Below are 17,972 nucleotides of genomic sequence, written 5' to 3' on the forward strand. Positions count from 1 at the left end.
ACGGTTGTGGTTTAGCAAGTCTTCCGTGAATCTGGGCGATGGCTTCTTCATAAACTCTTTCGCCTGCCCCATTCCTGGGAGCTTATTCCACCAATCTATCGATTCGGCCTGCATCCATGTCTTTATACATGCTTTCGCTACCCTGCAGAACGGTTCTGGACCGATCTTGGCCTTGGATGCGCCTTCACGGGCTAGAACATCGACCTTCTCATTGCCCTTGTGACCCTATTTTGGACCCTTAGCTCCTTGAGTGCACCCCGACAGCATCCCACTAGTTTTGAAAAGACTTCAAATGAGCTGAGCGCTTTAATTGCCGCCTGGGTGCCGGGAAAATGCCAATGGTTTTTTTGTGACCTTCTGCCTGTTTATTTCCCCTATACAGTGTTCAATGGCCGCTACTTCTGCCTGGAACACAGTTGCATTATGTCCGAGGCTGAGTGCCATCTGTATACCAAGTTTCTTCTTCTTTTACCGGTGGGTCGTTTTGCCAGTCCTCTCGACTTGATATGATGATTTTGAAATCTTTTTGAAATTTGTACGGCACAACTGTGTTATTCACGGGCATTCCTAGTATTGGATCTGCTTTCAGTTCATTGTACAGTTTCAAGTATTCTGCACCGTGTGACTGGCCGATTTGGGTTTATTCCTGCATTAGCCTGTGTGTCACCAGTCGAGCTTCTTTTTGTATGTAGATGTGCAATGGTGGAAATCCGAGTAGGACTTTATGTGCCGCCTAATAGCCTAGCCGTACCCGATTGCTTTGTTCTTGTCCACCAAGTCACTACACCCATGGGTCTCACTACCCTTGTATATAACCAGAGTGTCATGGGTTCAGCCCCCAGTTTTTCCCGCACATTCCTCTGCAAATTCCCAGGGCCATGCTGGCCTTATGTGCTGTTTTTAGGATGTGGAGGTTCCACGTGAGCCTGTGATCGAAAGTCACACCTTCGCCACCTTCGTGGCGAAAGGAATCTCCACTTCATTGAGTATTGATGGTTTTAGTCGTAGCATCACTATTTTCCTTGTGAACACGACGCCAGTGGTTTTTTGGGCATTCACTGAGAGGTTCTCATGCTCGCACCATCTGCCGACGATGTTCAAGGCTCTTTGCATGCGTTCCGAGATGACGCCTGCAAATTTCCCTTTTGTGACTATCACCAGATCGTCAGCATATCCCAGGCCTATCCTCTCCTAGAGTGATGTATATCATCCCTTCTAGCCTGGCTTTTATCCATCGACACTTCTCTGGTACTCCTCTTTTTCCCAGTGCGTCCGTGGAGACATTATTAAATGCACCTTCGATGTCTAGAAAAGCAGCTACTGCCATTTCTTTGTCGTCCAGCCACTTGGATAGTAGTCTGTTTAAGTCGTCCAGCGCTGAATCTGTCGATTTCCCAGGCTGGTACACATTTTGAGGAGCACCAAGAGGTCTTTCATTCAACGTTTCGTCTCTTATGTATCGATCCAGTAACCTTTCAACGATTTTCATTAGGAAGGACGTTAGACTGCTAGGTTTGGTCATCATACGTGATGATCCGATCCAAAAAAGGATCGTTTTGATTGCGCAAAAGCAAAGAAGAATAGACCTCGAAACGTGAATTTCTGTCGATCGTGGGGCACCCACTTTTCTAGCTTTTTGACCTTTCAACCATCAAATACCGTATGAGAGCTGACGCCCAATTCTTTTTCCACCTGACGCACCGTTTGTGATGAGTCAGTCTCCACCAGGGGCCTCAAATCCTTGTCCTGATTTAATGTAGGTCGACCGTTTCGGGGCTAATCTTCGAGGCTAAAATCTCCGAAACGGAATTTCGCAAACCAACGTCGAACAGGACGATCATTAACACCATCATTGCCAAATTCCTGGTTGATTTTTTGGTCTGTTTCGGCAGTACTTTGGTTCAATTCGAATTTGAATGAACAGTACAACATTCTTTATTGATCAGTATGTATACCGATGCAGTAGAATGAATGTTTGTTGAGATAAGGAGCTACAAAAACACATGACTTTGAAACGTACACACTTTTGAAACAACCTAATGAAATTGTAGACTTGCAATTTAACTTTGTAGAATGTTCTGCGGAACAGTTTACTAGCCTCAAGAGTTTTAGGTTGAAATATATCTGTATTGGGACTCGATTCCCAGAAGCATTAAACCTCCATCAACAAGTAACCCTGTTGATGGCCCAGCAATTGACTAAAAATTCACTATTGTACAGATTGAGTTGTTGAAAATATACCAGAAGACATAGCTGTCAGAAAAATAATTCAAAAATATCTCCAAGTTTGTTTGCAAGGTGACAAGTTTAGACCCGAAAATATTACATAACGTCGGTGTTATTATCCCCGAGTGAGAAAGACCTAGTTGAAAATACCTTTTGATTTCCATTGTTTCTTCTTTTTGAAAGTTGATTGTTTCGATTCGAAGTTATGGAGCTTCGAAATGCTAACGATTCTTTTCTTGGAATTAGCTTAGCTACCGATTACACAGCTCTACAAAAAAAAAATTTTTGTGTTGCCCTTGATATTTTTGCAAATTTTTATGTTTTCGAGTGCCTAAATCACGAATATATTTATAAAAGTACTGAATGTGCTCTATTTTTTATGATTTTTACGTATCTTGTATTTTTAATAATAATCGGCTTGTTAGTAAAAAAAAATTATTTTCTCAGTCATGATTAGGCTTCTGCGCAACTTCTTTGCGCGTACAAACATCACGTGATCCCCACTTCTCGGGCTCCTTGCTCTGCAAAACAGCTGAGAACTCAGTTATTTGATAATATTGAAGTACTAACACGGAAATCTGGATAAGCTGTTATATGTTAATATTTTGTTTCAATTGTTGAGTGCAAATATAGTAGTGATTTATTCTGTTATATTTGTGGTATTTATATATCAAAAAAACAAAAAAGAAATATCACAGACTTTGTTAAGGAAACTTATGCTGAATATATCGGTTTTAAAATGGACACATTAGATAAATCATGGGTTCCTAATAAAGTTTGTAAGTCTTGCGTTGAGTCTTTGCGGTTGTGGAAAAAAGGAGAACGATCGGGATTTGACTTTGGTATTCCTATGATCTGGATGGAGCCTAAGAATCATTTCGATGATTGTTACTTTTGCGTAGTAGATGCTAAAGGTTTTAATCGAAATCAAACGTGGAGATATCCAGACTCGCACTCTACAAAATGTCCTGTCTTACACAGTGAAAATCTCCCTCGGCCTATTTATGTTTCAAAAGTGATTCGCATGCCCTCAGAAATAATGATGTTGCCAAATTCACAGAAATCGAATCAGTCTACCAGTGGAAGTGAATGGGAGGGTGAAACATCTACGCCAAAGTTGTTTTCTCAAAATGAACTCAGTGATTTAATACGTGATCTAAATTTATCAAAACAAGGATCAGAACTGTTAGCTTCAAGATTGAAAGAAAAAAAATTATTGGCACCGACAGTTACAATTACAACGTACAGAACGCGAGAAAGTGAGCTATTACAATTTTTTGATGAAAATGAAGGATTGGTATACTGTAATAATATTGCGAAGCTGCTTCTGGACATGAGTTTGAAAGAATACAAACCTACTGAGTGGCGTCTTTTTATTGATAGCTGTAAAAGAAGTTTAAAATGCGTCTTACTGCATAATGGAAATAAATTTGCATCAATTCCAATTGCCCATTCTACAAAACTAAAAGAAGAATATGAAAATGTCAAATTAGTTAGAAAAAAAGAAATCAATTACTCGGAGCATCAATGATCGATCTGTGCGGATTTAAAAATGGTTAATTTTTTACATGGTCAACAAAGTGGATACACGAAATACCCTTGCTTCATTTGTATGTGGGACAGTAGAGCAAAGCAACGTCATTGGGAACAAGATGTTTGGCCTGAAAGAAATTCTTTAACTGTCGGTAAAGCTAATGTAATAAGAGATTCGTTGGTGAGCAGAGACAAAATTATACTTCCACCATTGCATATTGAGTTAGGAATGATAAAGCAATTCGTAAAAGCTTTGGACAAGGAAGGAGATTGTTTGAAATATATTTGTAGAAAATTTCCAAAACTTAGTATGGAAAAGTTGAAAGGTGGAATATTTGATGGTCCTCAAATACGGCAATTGATGAAAGACACTGATTTTATTAAAGTTATGACTGTTCCGGAAAGTAAAGCTTGTTGGTAGTCGAAAATTTTCTAGGTAACCATAAAGCACCAAATTATGAACAAATTGTACAAAATATGCTGACAAACTTTCAGATTCTAGGAGCAAATATGAGTATCAAGTTACACTATCTTCGCAACCATTTGGATACATTTTCAGATAATTTATGAAATTATAGTGAGGAGCAGGGAGAGCGGTTCCACCAGAATCTAAAAGTAATGGAAGAAAGATATCAGGGTCGATGTGATTGTCACATGATGGCCGATTACTGCTGGTCTTTAAAAATAGATTGTCCTCTGAAAAATTATAAAAGAAACGCCCTTAAAAGGCGTTTCATGAAAATATAACATGTTTTCGAAATTTCCCTCTCTATTTACTTCAAAGTATCATATTTTTTTCCAAATAAAACTGAGATTATAAATATATCTGTTATTTTGTTTCTTGTTTTCGAATTTTTGTAATGTAGAATGAAAATGAATGTTTGAAAGAAAACGAGAGCAAATGTTACAAAACCATTGATAATTTCATGAATTGTGAGTATAAATACACCCAAAATCAATCTTATATCTAGGGCAACAAAACCACTGTAGACCAGTGTTATGAGCAATCTTTGTAAAGATGATTAGCGTTTTGGATAGTGGTTTTTTTAGCTATTCATTTTTATTCTTCTTCTTTAATTTTTAATTTTTCTTTTTTAGTTATTTCAGGGATTTCAAATCATTTTATATAATATCAGACAATGAAAGTCCGAACTAGTGAAATTCATCATGAACCATTGTCAATCACCTTCAAACAAACGATTAAGGATAGGTTATATGTTAGAATTAAGTTGAATTCAATGTAGGTTAGGTTTTCTTTTTTTAGGGGTTTCCGTCCTCACAACTTCATTCGGACGAAAACATTTCCCCGCGACCGATTTTGATGATATTTATATTTTTTAATTCATTCAAAAACACCATATCTCTGATGATGAACTTTAAAGAAGTTATACCAGTTTTAAGGTTACGTATTGAGTCTATGGGGGAAAATTTCAAGTGTGAAAATAAGATCAGGGTTTAGTTGGATTCAGCTTAGCCACCCATTTTAGGCAATCATTTCGTGGATGAAGTATGTTTTTTTGGTAAGGTTAGATTTATATTTATTTCAACTTAGGTTAGTCGATTTTTTCTGAATGTTTTTTACACTTCATTATCACGAAAAGATTTTCCTTTGACTTCTTTTGATATTTATTTCTTTTAATTACTCGTCCAAAAATATGACAAAAAGTCTATTGTGACAACCCCTAATGGCGAACATTAAAAAAGTTATACGAGTTTTGAGGTTACGTCTGTGGGAGAAAATTTCAACTGCAAAGATGAGACTGATGATCAGGGTTGAGGTTAGGTTCAAGTTGCATTGAGGTTAGCGACCAATTTTGAGCAATTGTTTTGAGTAGGTTGGGTTTTAAGTTCAATTCAGCCAAAGTAAGGTTAGGTTTGAGTTAAATTCAATTTAGGTTATGTTTGGTTTTATTGCCCGAGGCTTTTTCGTTCTCACAGTATTTTTTGCACAAAAAAAATCCATATACTCAACATTGAAACTTTTCTGTTTGTTTTTTTTTTGTATTTTTCATTATTGGTAGTTGTGACCATATACTTTTGACTCTTAACTGGAATTAATTAATTAAATAATTTTTAAATCCGCTTCACCTAAAGTCTTTGGTTTTTTATTAATAATTTGACTCTTCTTTTTTCGTGTTGCTTTCGTAAAATACATCCCTCGTTTGATTCTACATTTCTTCAACCTTGTTTTCTCCTAGAGATATTCTTTCTCTTCGATTGTTTCTTTTTAGATTTTTTGACAACCATCTCGTTGGAAATTATATAATACACTGGTAGATTTACCAGATTTACCACATTACAGTATTTTTATAGAGATAATTTTTAATTTTTGATATTTTCAATCTGTTCCTCCAAATTTCTTTTTTTTTTAAATTTGACTGCAGCGGTTGCTTCAGTCCATTCTGCTCATAATTTTTTTGGAGATTTGTCTCGATTTGTCGCTCCAATTTTTTTTTTGCAGATAACTTATGTTTTTATTCACCTGAATTGATTATTTTAATTTTTTATCTGGAATAACATTTATATCCTTCTGGAATTTTCTTTTTGTAGCACGCTTCAAATCATCTGTTATATCAACATCCATATTTTGTTGTTGTGTCGTTCACGTCTCGTCCTAGATTTTTTCTTCTTAACTCGGATGGTTTAATTTACATTGTTGTTATTGAGAAGTTCAAGAAACTATTCAATATTCCTTGTTACATCCCTCAATCGCTTACTTCATTCCACTCGGTAGCTTGATACATTTTTTTTATATTCGCAGTTAGTGGTTGACGTTTTCGTAAACCCATCCCCATTTTAATCTTAGTTTTCATTGTCCCTGCGACCGCTAGGGCAGCCATTTTTTCTCCTGAAGAATTGTCTTTCGATTTGAATCGCATCATAGCCTTATTAGCTTTAGTTTGTGAATAACTCATGTCATGAGTTTTACATGCTTCATCTAAACCATTTAAATCCTTTTGTCCGAGAGCAAGACGTTTTTGTAATTTTGTACCAGGTCAATATCTATATCCAGGTATATGCAATTCAACCAGTAGATTATTAATAGCACTATTTACTAATCCATCACCACTATAATATCGCTGCATATTAGATCTTTTCGCGTATACGTTTAAAAGTTGACTGATTACAAATTCAGTTATCTCAAGTATTTTGTTGAAAATGGATATGAAAGGTAGGTATAAGAGTTATTGTGCAGAAAATCGCTTTACCAATTCTAAATGATATATTTGAAACAGAGGAAACTTTCAATAAGCATGGTATTCTATTTCCATCAACGTATAATTGTTGGACCTTCCAACTGTGGTAAAACAAATTTAATGGTGAATTTCACTAGTTCGGACTTCCATTGTCTACTATATAAAATGATTTGAAATCCCTGAAACAACTAAAAAAGAATATTTAAAAATGAATAGCTGAAAATAACAATTATATTAAGCAAAATAAACCTGAAATGAAATAATAGTGAAATAAACTACAAGTAAAAATAGAACAATTGAATAAATAAAAACAAAAATAAAGGAATGAAAAAAGAAAATAAAAATAAAAAGTGTAGAGATTCCAAGTCACGTTAGTTCACGACGTTTCGATTGTTAGTATCTACAATCGTCTTCGGGTGATGACTGGACTGATTCCTCCGAGAGATGACTATTTATAGGTCGTTCAAATACTTTCACTTATCCCTGCTTTCCATTTTCCGCTTCACTGGTTCCGTGGGAGATGACCGTTTTGGCGGAAGTTGGCCATTTTTCGCTTGATGATGGGTTTCCATATGTTGCGTATTTCTACGTTGGCCTGGCTGAATACGTTGTTGGACAACATGTATGCGGCTTCCTTCAATTTTCTCCTAAACCAATGTTCCTCTCTGTGCAAGATCTCGGCTTGGGACCACTCGATGTTGTGTTGATGGGTCCAAACATGGTCTGCTATTCCTGATTTGCTGGTTTCCCTTCGCTGTGTGTGTTTCTTGTGCTCGGCAATGCGAACATTCAATGGCCTCTTAGTTTCACCAATATAGGATTTTCCGCACTCACAGGGTATCCGGTAAATGTAATTCTGGGAATCGCAGTCCGCGTTTGGTGGCCTGGTTTTCGTGAGGCTGCTACGGATAGTGTTACCGGATCTGAAGCAGGTCTGATGTTGTACTTGGAACCAATTCTTCTTATCCTCTCCGATACTCCTCTGATGTAGGGAAGTGCAAGCACTGGTTGTGACGGCTTCTCTTCCTTGCGAGGCTCCTGCTGTCTTTTAGCGAAAGTCTTTTATACCGTCGCTTTGGAATAGCCATTCCGTTGAAGATGATTTTTGATTATGTCTAGTTCCTTCTCGAGACCTTCCTTCGTATTACAGAGCCCAAAAGCACGGTCTAATAGAGTCTTGATGATTCCTCTTTTAGTCGATTGATGGTGGTTGGATACTGTTCCGTATGAGTGAGTTTTCGGTATACAGATGTTTCCCACTTAGTGTCGGTCCTCTTCACCAAAACGTCTAAGAATGGCAATTCGTTGTGGATTTCCTGCTCCATTGTGAAAGTGATGGAAGGTCTCACGCTGTTGATGTGTTTCAGGAAGGCGTCTAGTTCAGTATTCCCATGGTTCCATATTATGAAGGTGTCGTCAATATATCTCAACCAGACTCGAGGTTTCTTGTGGGCTTCTTCAATGGCCAGAGTTTCAAACCACTCCATTTATATGTTGGCTATGACTGGTGAAAGTGGCGATCCCATTGGCAGTCCCTCATCTTGTGTAAAGAATTCGTCCTTCAGTTGGAAATAACAGTTTCGTACACAGCATCCTAGTAATTCCATAATTACTTCTATAGGTAGATTCGTTCTCTCTTTCAGGTTCCCGTCTTCGGATAGCTTTCTTTGTATGATTCGGAGTGCTTCTTCGACCGCAACGTTGGTGTAAAGGCTTTCCACGTCGAAACTAATTAGTTGATCTTCCTGTGTGACCTCAATTGACCCTAGCAGTTCGACAAAATGCCTTGAATTATTCACAAAAGACGATGTTTTTCCTTGTAATGGTTGTATTAAGGGAAGTAAAAATCTAGACAAGTTTTGAGTAGCCGAATCTCTGGAGCTGATGATCGGTCTAAGCGGAACGTCCTTCCTGTGGATTTTGGGCAGTCCATACAAGTGAGGGGGCTTACTGTGGTGGGGTGTTAGCCACGATCTTTCCTTGTACGAAAAATAGGCTTGGTGTTTTTTCAAAATCTGGTACAACTTCTTTTCGATTGATGCAGTAGGGTCCTGTACGATCTTTGTGTATCGTCCCTTCTGAAGAACCTCTTCGATCTTCTGTTCGTAGAGAACGGTATCCATTACCACAGTAGCGTTTCCTTTATCTGCAGATAGGATCTTGATGATATTGTCTCTACGTAGGCAGTTCAGAGCTCTACGTTCTTCACTGCTGATGTTAGATGTTGGAACTGGTTCTCGATCCAGCTGTTCTCTAATTTTCCGTCTGAACTCTTCTGCCTCGGTCTGGTCAATAAGGGAACTGGTGGATTCCACTGCAGTAATTATCTCCAAAGTGGGCACAGATGTTGGCGTAATGGCGAAATTCAGGCCTTTCCTCAACAAGGATTCCTCTATTCCCGTGAGCGGGCGGGAACTCATGTTGATGACGTTGACGGCTTCATAGTTGTCCTGTTTTCGGACTGTATTTGGGTATTGTTTCCTCACTAACTTTCCTCACTTTCTGTTGTGGGTATTCCCCATGTCTTGGCGAATCTTTAAGCACGTGCTTTCACTCTTGGCAAAGATTGGTCCATGAAGATCTTCTCTTCTTCCGAACTAGTGAAATTCATCATGAAACATTGTCAATCACCTTCAAACAAATTTAATGGTGAATATCGCACCTAGAGATAAACATTCCGGTAACTCAGAAAACCTCATTTTTCAGAAATGACTTTGCGAAAAGTTATTTATCTGGCAGCTATGCACTGCGGTACGTTTTTCAATTACCACCTAGCATACTCTTTATGGCCAAAAAACTTAGTTTTCTTCAGTTCTATGTTTTGCCTTCTGGTTTGTTTTCGAAAACAAAAGAATTTTACTTCTCCATGTCTTTTTTCTAAATGACATTTAAATCTGGAAAATAATGAAACATTATATTATGGAAAACTTTCAGGTTTATCATTTAACAGAAGGCAAATCGAAAAACCCCCGATTCTTCGACGAAGATCTTGACGATCACCAGCCGTTCCCGACCTTGCAGCAATGCTTGGAAACTCTGGACTCCCACACCGGGTTCAACATCGAAATAAAATGGACGATGCAACTGAAGGACGGCACCTACGAGTTGTACCACCCCACGGACCTCAACTTGTACCTGGACACCATCCTCGACGTCGTCCTTCGCTACGGAGGCGACAGGAGAATAATCTTCTCGTGTTTCAATCCAGATATCTGCCAGGTGATTAGATTGAAGCAGAACAAGTATCCCGTGATGTTTTTGACGGTCGGCGAGAGTAAAACTTACCAGCAGTACAAGGATCCGAGATGTTGGTCCATCAATTCGGCCGTGCAGTTCGCTAAGATGAGCGAGATTTTGGGGATCAACGTGCATACGGAGGATATTTTGAGAGACTCCAGTTTGGTAAGTGAATGAAATATAATCTGATTCCACTATAGTTATGTTGTAATTGCTTTTCACTGTGGCTCAGTATTAAATGGCGATGACGTAACTATCACCTCATTTTTACTCTGGTCGGAAGGCCAATTAAGTATGGCCCAGAGTTACAAAAGAAGCCCTTGACCATAAATTTGACTTGACAAGCTACTGTCTTCTCTTTTCCTCCCACGTTTTAATTCATCCTGACGTTTGCTGCTTCACTTTAACAATCTTCGTCGTGCCGACAAGCATGTTGAATTATATATTCTTTAGTCGACATTTATTGTGGAGGACTCAATATTTTAAACTGTTATTTTGGGTTTATAACCATCTACAATCTGAAAAAAGCAAAGCTAAATCAGTAGATAATCTGCAGAAGTGTAGTAAAGGGCAAACTGAATAATTATGAAAATCTCGCCTTAAACTGTGATATTTTTAATTTCTTTTGAATTGTCTCTTCCAAGTAGCATATCTGTCACGATCCATGTACCCTGTAAGTTTATGTTTTTATTCGGAATGATCACAATAGCAAATAAAACTTGAACCTGAACAATAGAGATATCAATCACATGTGACAACTGGCACTAATGACAAATACACAATGTAGCCACCTCAGAAAAAATACAAATACTCCTAAAGAAATTTTCATCCACTTTTTCATCTCTTTCTTAATCAATTACAAATAACACCCACATGTAACAACTGACACTTATAGCAATACACAGAGTAGCCAACTTAGAAAAAATAAATATGCTTCAAAAGAAATCCTAATCCAATATGATTGATTTGTTGTATTTACACAACAATCAGTTCAGGGAGCAGGAACTCACCCACTTTATTATCTCTTTTCTATACAAATACAAATATCAACCACATCTGACAACTGACACTTATAGCAATACACAGAGTAGCCAACTTAGAAAAGATAGATGTGCTCCAAAAGAAATCTTCATCCAATATGGTTGATTTTTGTATGATATTTACTGCAGGGAATACGAATTCATCCCACTTCATTTTCTCTCTCCTACAATATTCTATCAAATTACCAGTGTGCCCGCCATGGAAGGGTTGACGAGTAAAGGATTATTTAAACAAATAATAGTTTAACCAAATAAAAAAGAACACGCTTTATTAGCAACAAACTAAAAGATAAATCGAAACTAATTTAAGATTTATTCTGATTTCAGACTGAAATTTTTTAACTAAATTGCCGAAATCTTTTATTTCCGGTCAGTATCAACAAGAATTTCATCTGCAAGAAAAAGTTCACAAATGTTTCATCAGATGTAAATCGATATATGTTGTGGTATCAGCCAGGATAGTAGTTGTTTTCAGGCAGACATTTGCCTACTTCTACCGTGTAGCAAGACTGGGGGACATGAATGTTTTGAATTTTATTCTTAGCGATTCATACGTTGAAAATGCCTCTCATTGACACTACCATCAAACTGTTTTGATTTCTGTTAGATATCAGTTTAGGATTCCCTCTTTCAACTTGTCTCATAATTCCTTCAGCAGAACCTCATATGAAATACAGTTTGAGGAAAAATATATAATGGAAGACATTCATATCAGTTTGCATAAAAAACAAATTGAATGTTTTGTTTACATTTTGCATTTCTCAGATTAGATATGCCTTATGACGTTTTATTTTTCCATTGTTTCTGCTGTATTGCAACACGTGTTTAGAAATTTAGTCTACTGAAAATCTTATATTGATAAATATCAATGAATTGAATTACAGTATGACTGTTTCATTGCTAATTATTTTCAAAGTATGCATGTAGTATCCGATTTGTAAATTTACTGTTTATTATTTGGTTTACTGGTATTATTAGATACAATTCTTGAATACGATATGTTGTTTGAAGTTTGTTTTATTACGATAGGTTGTCTTTTATGTTTCGGGATTTGGCAACCCTAGTGTTGCAATCTGACAACTGACAGCTCTATCGTAAAGTTGGACATTTTTGAGCTTATACGTATTCAGAACGTTTTGGCATACGCGCGCTTTTTGTGTTGTTTACAGTAACTTAAATCTCGGCCCAAAAATGGAATGAAATCGCTCAAAAAAAGGCTCGTGCCAATTGGTCGAAGGAAATGCTCAAAAAATACGATCGCGGTGCTTCGAAACACGTCTATGACATCGTGACAGGTGATGAATCGTGGATTTACGCGTATGAGCCCGAAAGTAAACAGCAGTCGACTGTATGGGTGATTCACGATGAGCCAAATCCACGTTCGCGCACGAAGCACTTCCAAGCAAATGGTCGCCTGTTTTTTGGAAATACTGGACATGTCGCAGCCGTACCTCTAGAACAACGCGGAACAATCAATTCTAAGGGGTACACAACCATTTGTTTGCCAGATATCTTTCAAGAAATCGGGAAAACCAACCGGCGAAGACGGATCACCACGACAATGCGAGCTCTCACACATCAGCTCAAACAACTGCATTTTTGAGCACCCAAAACATCGATTTGATGAGTCATTCGCCGTATAGTCCTATCTTGGCACCAAATTACTTCTTTTTATTCCCGCACGTAAAAAACAAACTGAGAGGTCAACGTTTTTCGACACCTGAAGAAGCGGTTGCTGCAGTCAGAATGCACGTTTTGGAGATACCTCAATCAGAGTGGCAAAAGTGCTTCGACAATTGGTTCAAACGCCTGCAAAAGTGTATAGATCTTCATGGGGAATATTTTGAAAAACAATAAAGTGATTTTCGATGATTAATATTTGTTTTTGTTCTCTAATCCCGAAATATAAAAGGCAACCAACGTATGTTAATTATGAAAAACTTGTTTCAAAGTGATTATCAGCTATAATATCCCAAGGACATTGATAACTAACGAAATAATTTTATCAGTTTTCGAAAGCACGTTATTTGGTAACATCCCGACGCCGAAGGCGGAGGGATGTTACCTAAAATAACGTGCTTGAGGAAGTTGTGATAAAATTATGAGTTATTTATCAATGTTCGAGGGATATTCGGTGAGAAAATTTTTTGCAATTCGAACAAAATTATTTATTGAACACACAGTTATTAAAAGAACAATTCGTATAATGATATTCCGTTGATCTTGCTGTATTTGCCTCGGTTACTATTGACAGTATTTTTTGGTGTATTTTCTTCAATGATTTTGTCAATTGCCGCAACATTTTGAACACCAAAGCGAGGAAGTGACATTTTCGAAATAAATTGAATTACTGAAATGTCAAACAACTTTATTGTGTTGGTTGCTTAGCAATGTCATGACATAAGTGATAACTATCCGTGAAAACTATCCATGGGTAGTTATCAGTGTAATGATGGTTTCATTGGTTATTTCGACACACATGACTAGAAATAGACAAATTTGATAGGATAATTTTTTTGGCAAAAAATTTTCAATTATAAAATGTTAGAAGGGCCCTCTCAAAGAGCTGAGCTCTAAGCAGAATGAATGAAATATGTAGGCTGTTTGAAAAGTTTCGACCGTTTTTATGACTCTACTTAAAACAGTAATATCTCAGGGGACAGTTATTCAATTCAATCGAAATAAGCTTCATTTGAATCAGTGAACTTTTGCCAACGTAACACAATTCGATTAATGCCGTCAGTATAAAAATTGGGTTCCCGGGATTCGATGAAGTCGACCGTTTTTGCCTGGTCCTGATTGCCGGAGGTGGTAGTCGATTGGCAAAAGGTCTGGGGAGTGTGGTGGGTGAGGCAGACGCTAAGTTCCATGCGGACGGGCGTTGTCGTGTAGCAGGATAGGATATGTTTTGTTGACTGATAGCGGTCAACAGAAGAGATCCTTTGGGAAGTGCCAGAGTGGCTCATCGGTGTCTGACCACTGTCCTGGACGTCCCTGTCGTTGTAGAGGATCCACTTTTCATCACTCGTGAAGATCCGATCCAAAAAAGGATCGTTTGGGTCGCGCAAAGGCAAAGAGAGCGAAACGTGATAGTTTCAGTCGATCGTTCAAATCGTGGGGCACCCACTTCTCGAGCTTTTTCACCTTTCCAATATGTTTCACACCATAGAAAACTGTATGAAAACTGACGCTCAGTTCTACGGTCATCTCACGCACCGATTGTGATGGGTCAGTCTCGACCAGGGTTCTCAAATCACACAGCGAGGGGAAACCAGCAAATCAGGAATAGCAGAGCATATTTGCATTCATCTCCCGAGCTGAGATCATACACAGGGAGGAAAACTGGTTTAAAAGGAAATTCAAAGAAGCTGCATACATGTTGTCCAATAATGTATTCAGCCAAGCAACCGTAGAGATACGCAACATATGGAAACCCATAATCAAGCGAAAAATGGCCAACTCCCGCCAAACGGTGATTTCCCGCTAAACCGGTGGAGCGGAAAGAGGAAAAAGTGAAAGTACTCATACAACAATCGAAACGTCGTGAAGTAACTTGGCTTGGAATTCCTTATTTTATGTTTAATGGTTCTATTTTTTTTCATGTATTTTATTTTACTGTAATTTCGCTTCAGTTTCTTTTTGCTTAATATAATTGTTATCATTTTATATGTTATTAGACAATGGAAGTCGAAACATAGTAATAAGCTGTTCATCGTTTTTCTGAATGGTACTTTGTTAGTAGTTTAGACTTTGCACTAGTTGTATCTGTAAAAAAGTATCGAAAAACAAAGTGTCATAATAGTAATGGTTAATTTGTTTAGCCAATTGTTCTTCTTGAATCATTTTACATTTTCTTCAGATCTATTTTGTGTCAATTTCATTTCTTCATTCCACCATTCCATTTTTCTCTTTATAGTATTTGTTTATATGTTTTTCAGTTTTTATATCCATTTCCAGTTTATCATCTGTCAGTTTTTGGCATTCCGTTTTTATACTCTTAGCCAGTATTTCTTGATAATTTATATGAATACTAGTTGTTGCCCGCGGCTTCGCCCGCGTAGAATTTGGTAGTTGTAGTACTAATTAGTACTATGTTGCTGTATTGCTGCTGTTCCAATGTTCCAATTCGTTTAGGCCAGTCTCAACACCCCACACAGTAGGTTAATGGACTGACACCTATCGGAAAACAACTACTCCCCTGGCTAATACCACGAAGGGCGTTGGATTATATCCGACAGGTGTCAGTGCAGGATTCTTCACTGAAGTTATTCCTGCATATGCTGCGGCGATACAACTGCCGCAATAGATTATCAATTATTGGAACACACTTGCAGACCGGTTTCGGGCTGTTTGGCCACTCGTCAGTGCAAGGTAGTGTATATCATCAACATAAAGTCGATGATTTCCGATAATTGAAAATCGAATTCCGTCAGAGTATCATTCCTTGAACTAAGCTGAAGCATACAACAAACAACAGGTTTGTCGTCGCCCCATCTGCCTGTGATCGAGGTAACCAACTGCATATCCGAAATTTGCCCAGTTCCTCGTATAAGGAAAGAAATCTTTCACGTATAGTCAGTGGGCATACTTGAAGACTGTATCGCCAACAGCATATTCAGGAATAACTTCAGTGAAGAATCCTGCACTGACACCTGTCGAATATAATCCAACACCCTTCGTGGTATTAGCCAGGGGAGTAGTTGTTTTCTGAAAGGTGTCAGTCCATTAACCTACTGTGTAGGGTGTTGAGACAGGCCTGAACGAATTGTTCTTTTAGATGATTTGATTTACAGCCAGTCTTCAAGTATGCCCACTGACTATACGTGAAAGAATCAGAATCAACGAACTTAGGCGTGCGCAGCGTTATAGAACAGTGCTTTAAAAAAATTGTTCTACAGCGCCATCTAGTGGCGGTTTACAGTAAAATTGATAGCCTAAAAACCTCTATGAAAAATTACTTATACATGTCAAGTTTCATCACGATAGGTTGAGCGATGCAGAAGTTTATCACCTACCAACCAACCAACCAACCAACCAACCAACAAACATCTATTTTTATACATTAGATACATTTTTCTAAACTGGTTCTTATTCATCACCGAAAATACCTTGACTAACTTATTATTTTTTCAAATTCAATTCACAATGTAATAATTGATAATGGATATTCATCTCTGTTTCCAACAATAATATAATCAATCGGAATGCGGCTTGATGTTGCAATAAGAATATTTATATCACTTGGCATAAAAAACAAATTGAATAAGCTCTATTTTTCATTGATTGGATATGCTTCATGAGATTTATTTTTCCAATTGAAATAATTGTCCCATTCAGAAAAGTGATCTCTTTATAACAATTCAATTTCGTTTTGTTTACAAATATTATATATGTTATCTCAAGGGCAAATATATTTTTCTTCATTTCTGTACAGAATTTGATTTCGTATATGATGATTGTTACTTTTGTTTATTTTTAACAGTGGATATGTTCCAATATATATATTTTTAGAAAGTGTATGTAGTTTCACCTGTATCCAAAAATAGATATTATAATTCGTGTATCATTATCTGTTCCTTTCTTCAAAATTTGCTTCTCATTTGCAAACGATTTTCTGATGATATTACCGATTTAGATGATGAGATTAGAAATCGATGCCTCAAAAACTTGAATAACCACTTTAGAATTGAAAGTTTTAAGCATACACCACTATTATCTAATGATTGACTACTCTCAAATCACAATTAAAAAAATATATGAATTTTAATAACTACCTTCACACATAATCATGGATTATGCCATCACTGATTTCAATGTCGCCATCAATTTGATCACCAGCAAGTCTATATAGATTTAATGGTAGTGGTATATCTTAATTGAGGCCTCACAAAATTTTTCATGTCGAAATTTGCGGTAGAATGATTGTAAATTTCACTGTAAAAAATAAAACTGATTTATCTATTTCCCTGCAATGACCTCTAAGTTTTTTTCATCGATTTTTGTAGCCACTGTAATAACAAATTCAGCTGTGTATTACAATACAGGTCCGTATTTAAAAAAATAAAGTTGATGAAATCTAATGAACGAAACGTCCATTGAATCAGATTATAACAAATATGTAACAGTATTGAAAGTTCCTCGGCCTGTATCTGTATCTGTAGAGTAGGGAGGGTGAGTGTAAGTCCACGCACTTTGTACATTCTCCCGAGGAGTTGTCCTCCTAGGTCATCGTCCATCCTGTTCCTTACAGGAAGGTGGACAGGTCTCTGGGAGACATCTCCTTTATATCGGCAGGCCAAGACTCGCCGAACACACACTCTCTTATTTTTCCTGGTCATCGCCAGATATTTCTTCGCCGCCAGCTTCCCAGGGTCGCCCAAGGTGATCCTGGCAAGATTACATCCTTTGATTCCATCCCATCTCTTTAAGGATTGAGCATGGGTGTAACATTTGACTAGTTCCGCAACTGTCGACGTCATCAGGCCGTGGGTGCCACTGGGTCCTAAAATTCTTAGTCCAGCCGCTTCCTTGGCTAAAGAGTCGACAATGCGATTACCTTTACTCCTGTCGTGCCCTTTAACCCATCTCAGGATAATGTTATTATCTACCGAGGCTTTGGCTAAATCTTGGTGGCACTCTAGTACTAGCCCTGAGGTAACACGCTGTCTGTTCAGGGCTAATAGTGCTTGTCTGCTATCAGTGCAGATTGTTATGTTTTTGCCAGAAATTCCTTTCTTGG

General features: G+C 37.6%; 1 protein-coding gene across 1 annotated transcript in view; it reads left to right on the forward strand.

Moving 5' to 3' along the window:
• LOC111512440 (glycerophosphocholine phosphodiesterase GPCPD1) overlaps positions 1 to 17,972 on the forward strand; it is a 29,636-nt gene that overhangs the window by 6,845 nt on the left and 4,819 nt on the right. The window contains exon 3 of the mRNA XM_023168561.2: positions 9,891 to 10,358. Within this exon, the coding sequence (XP_023024329.2) occupies positions 9,891 to 10,358 (468 nt within the window). The remainder of the gene's footprint in view (positions 1 to 9,890; positions 10,359 to 17,972) is intronic.

The sequence above is a fragment of the Leptinotarsa decemlineata genome, unplaced genomic scaffold (assembly GCF_025532065.1).
Source record: "Leptinotarsa decemlineata unplaced genomic scaffold, Ldec_3_MD MMD2_tig00000008_RagTag_RagTag, whole genome shotgun sequence".
NCBI lineage: Eukaryota > Metazoa > Arthropoda > Insecta > Coleoptera > Chrysomelidae > Leptinotarsa > Leptinotarsa decemlineata.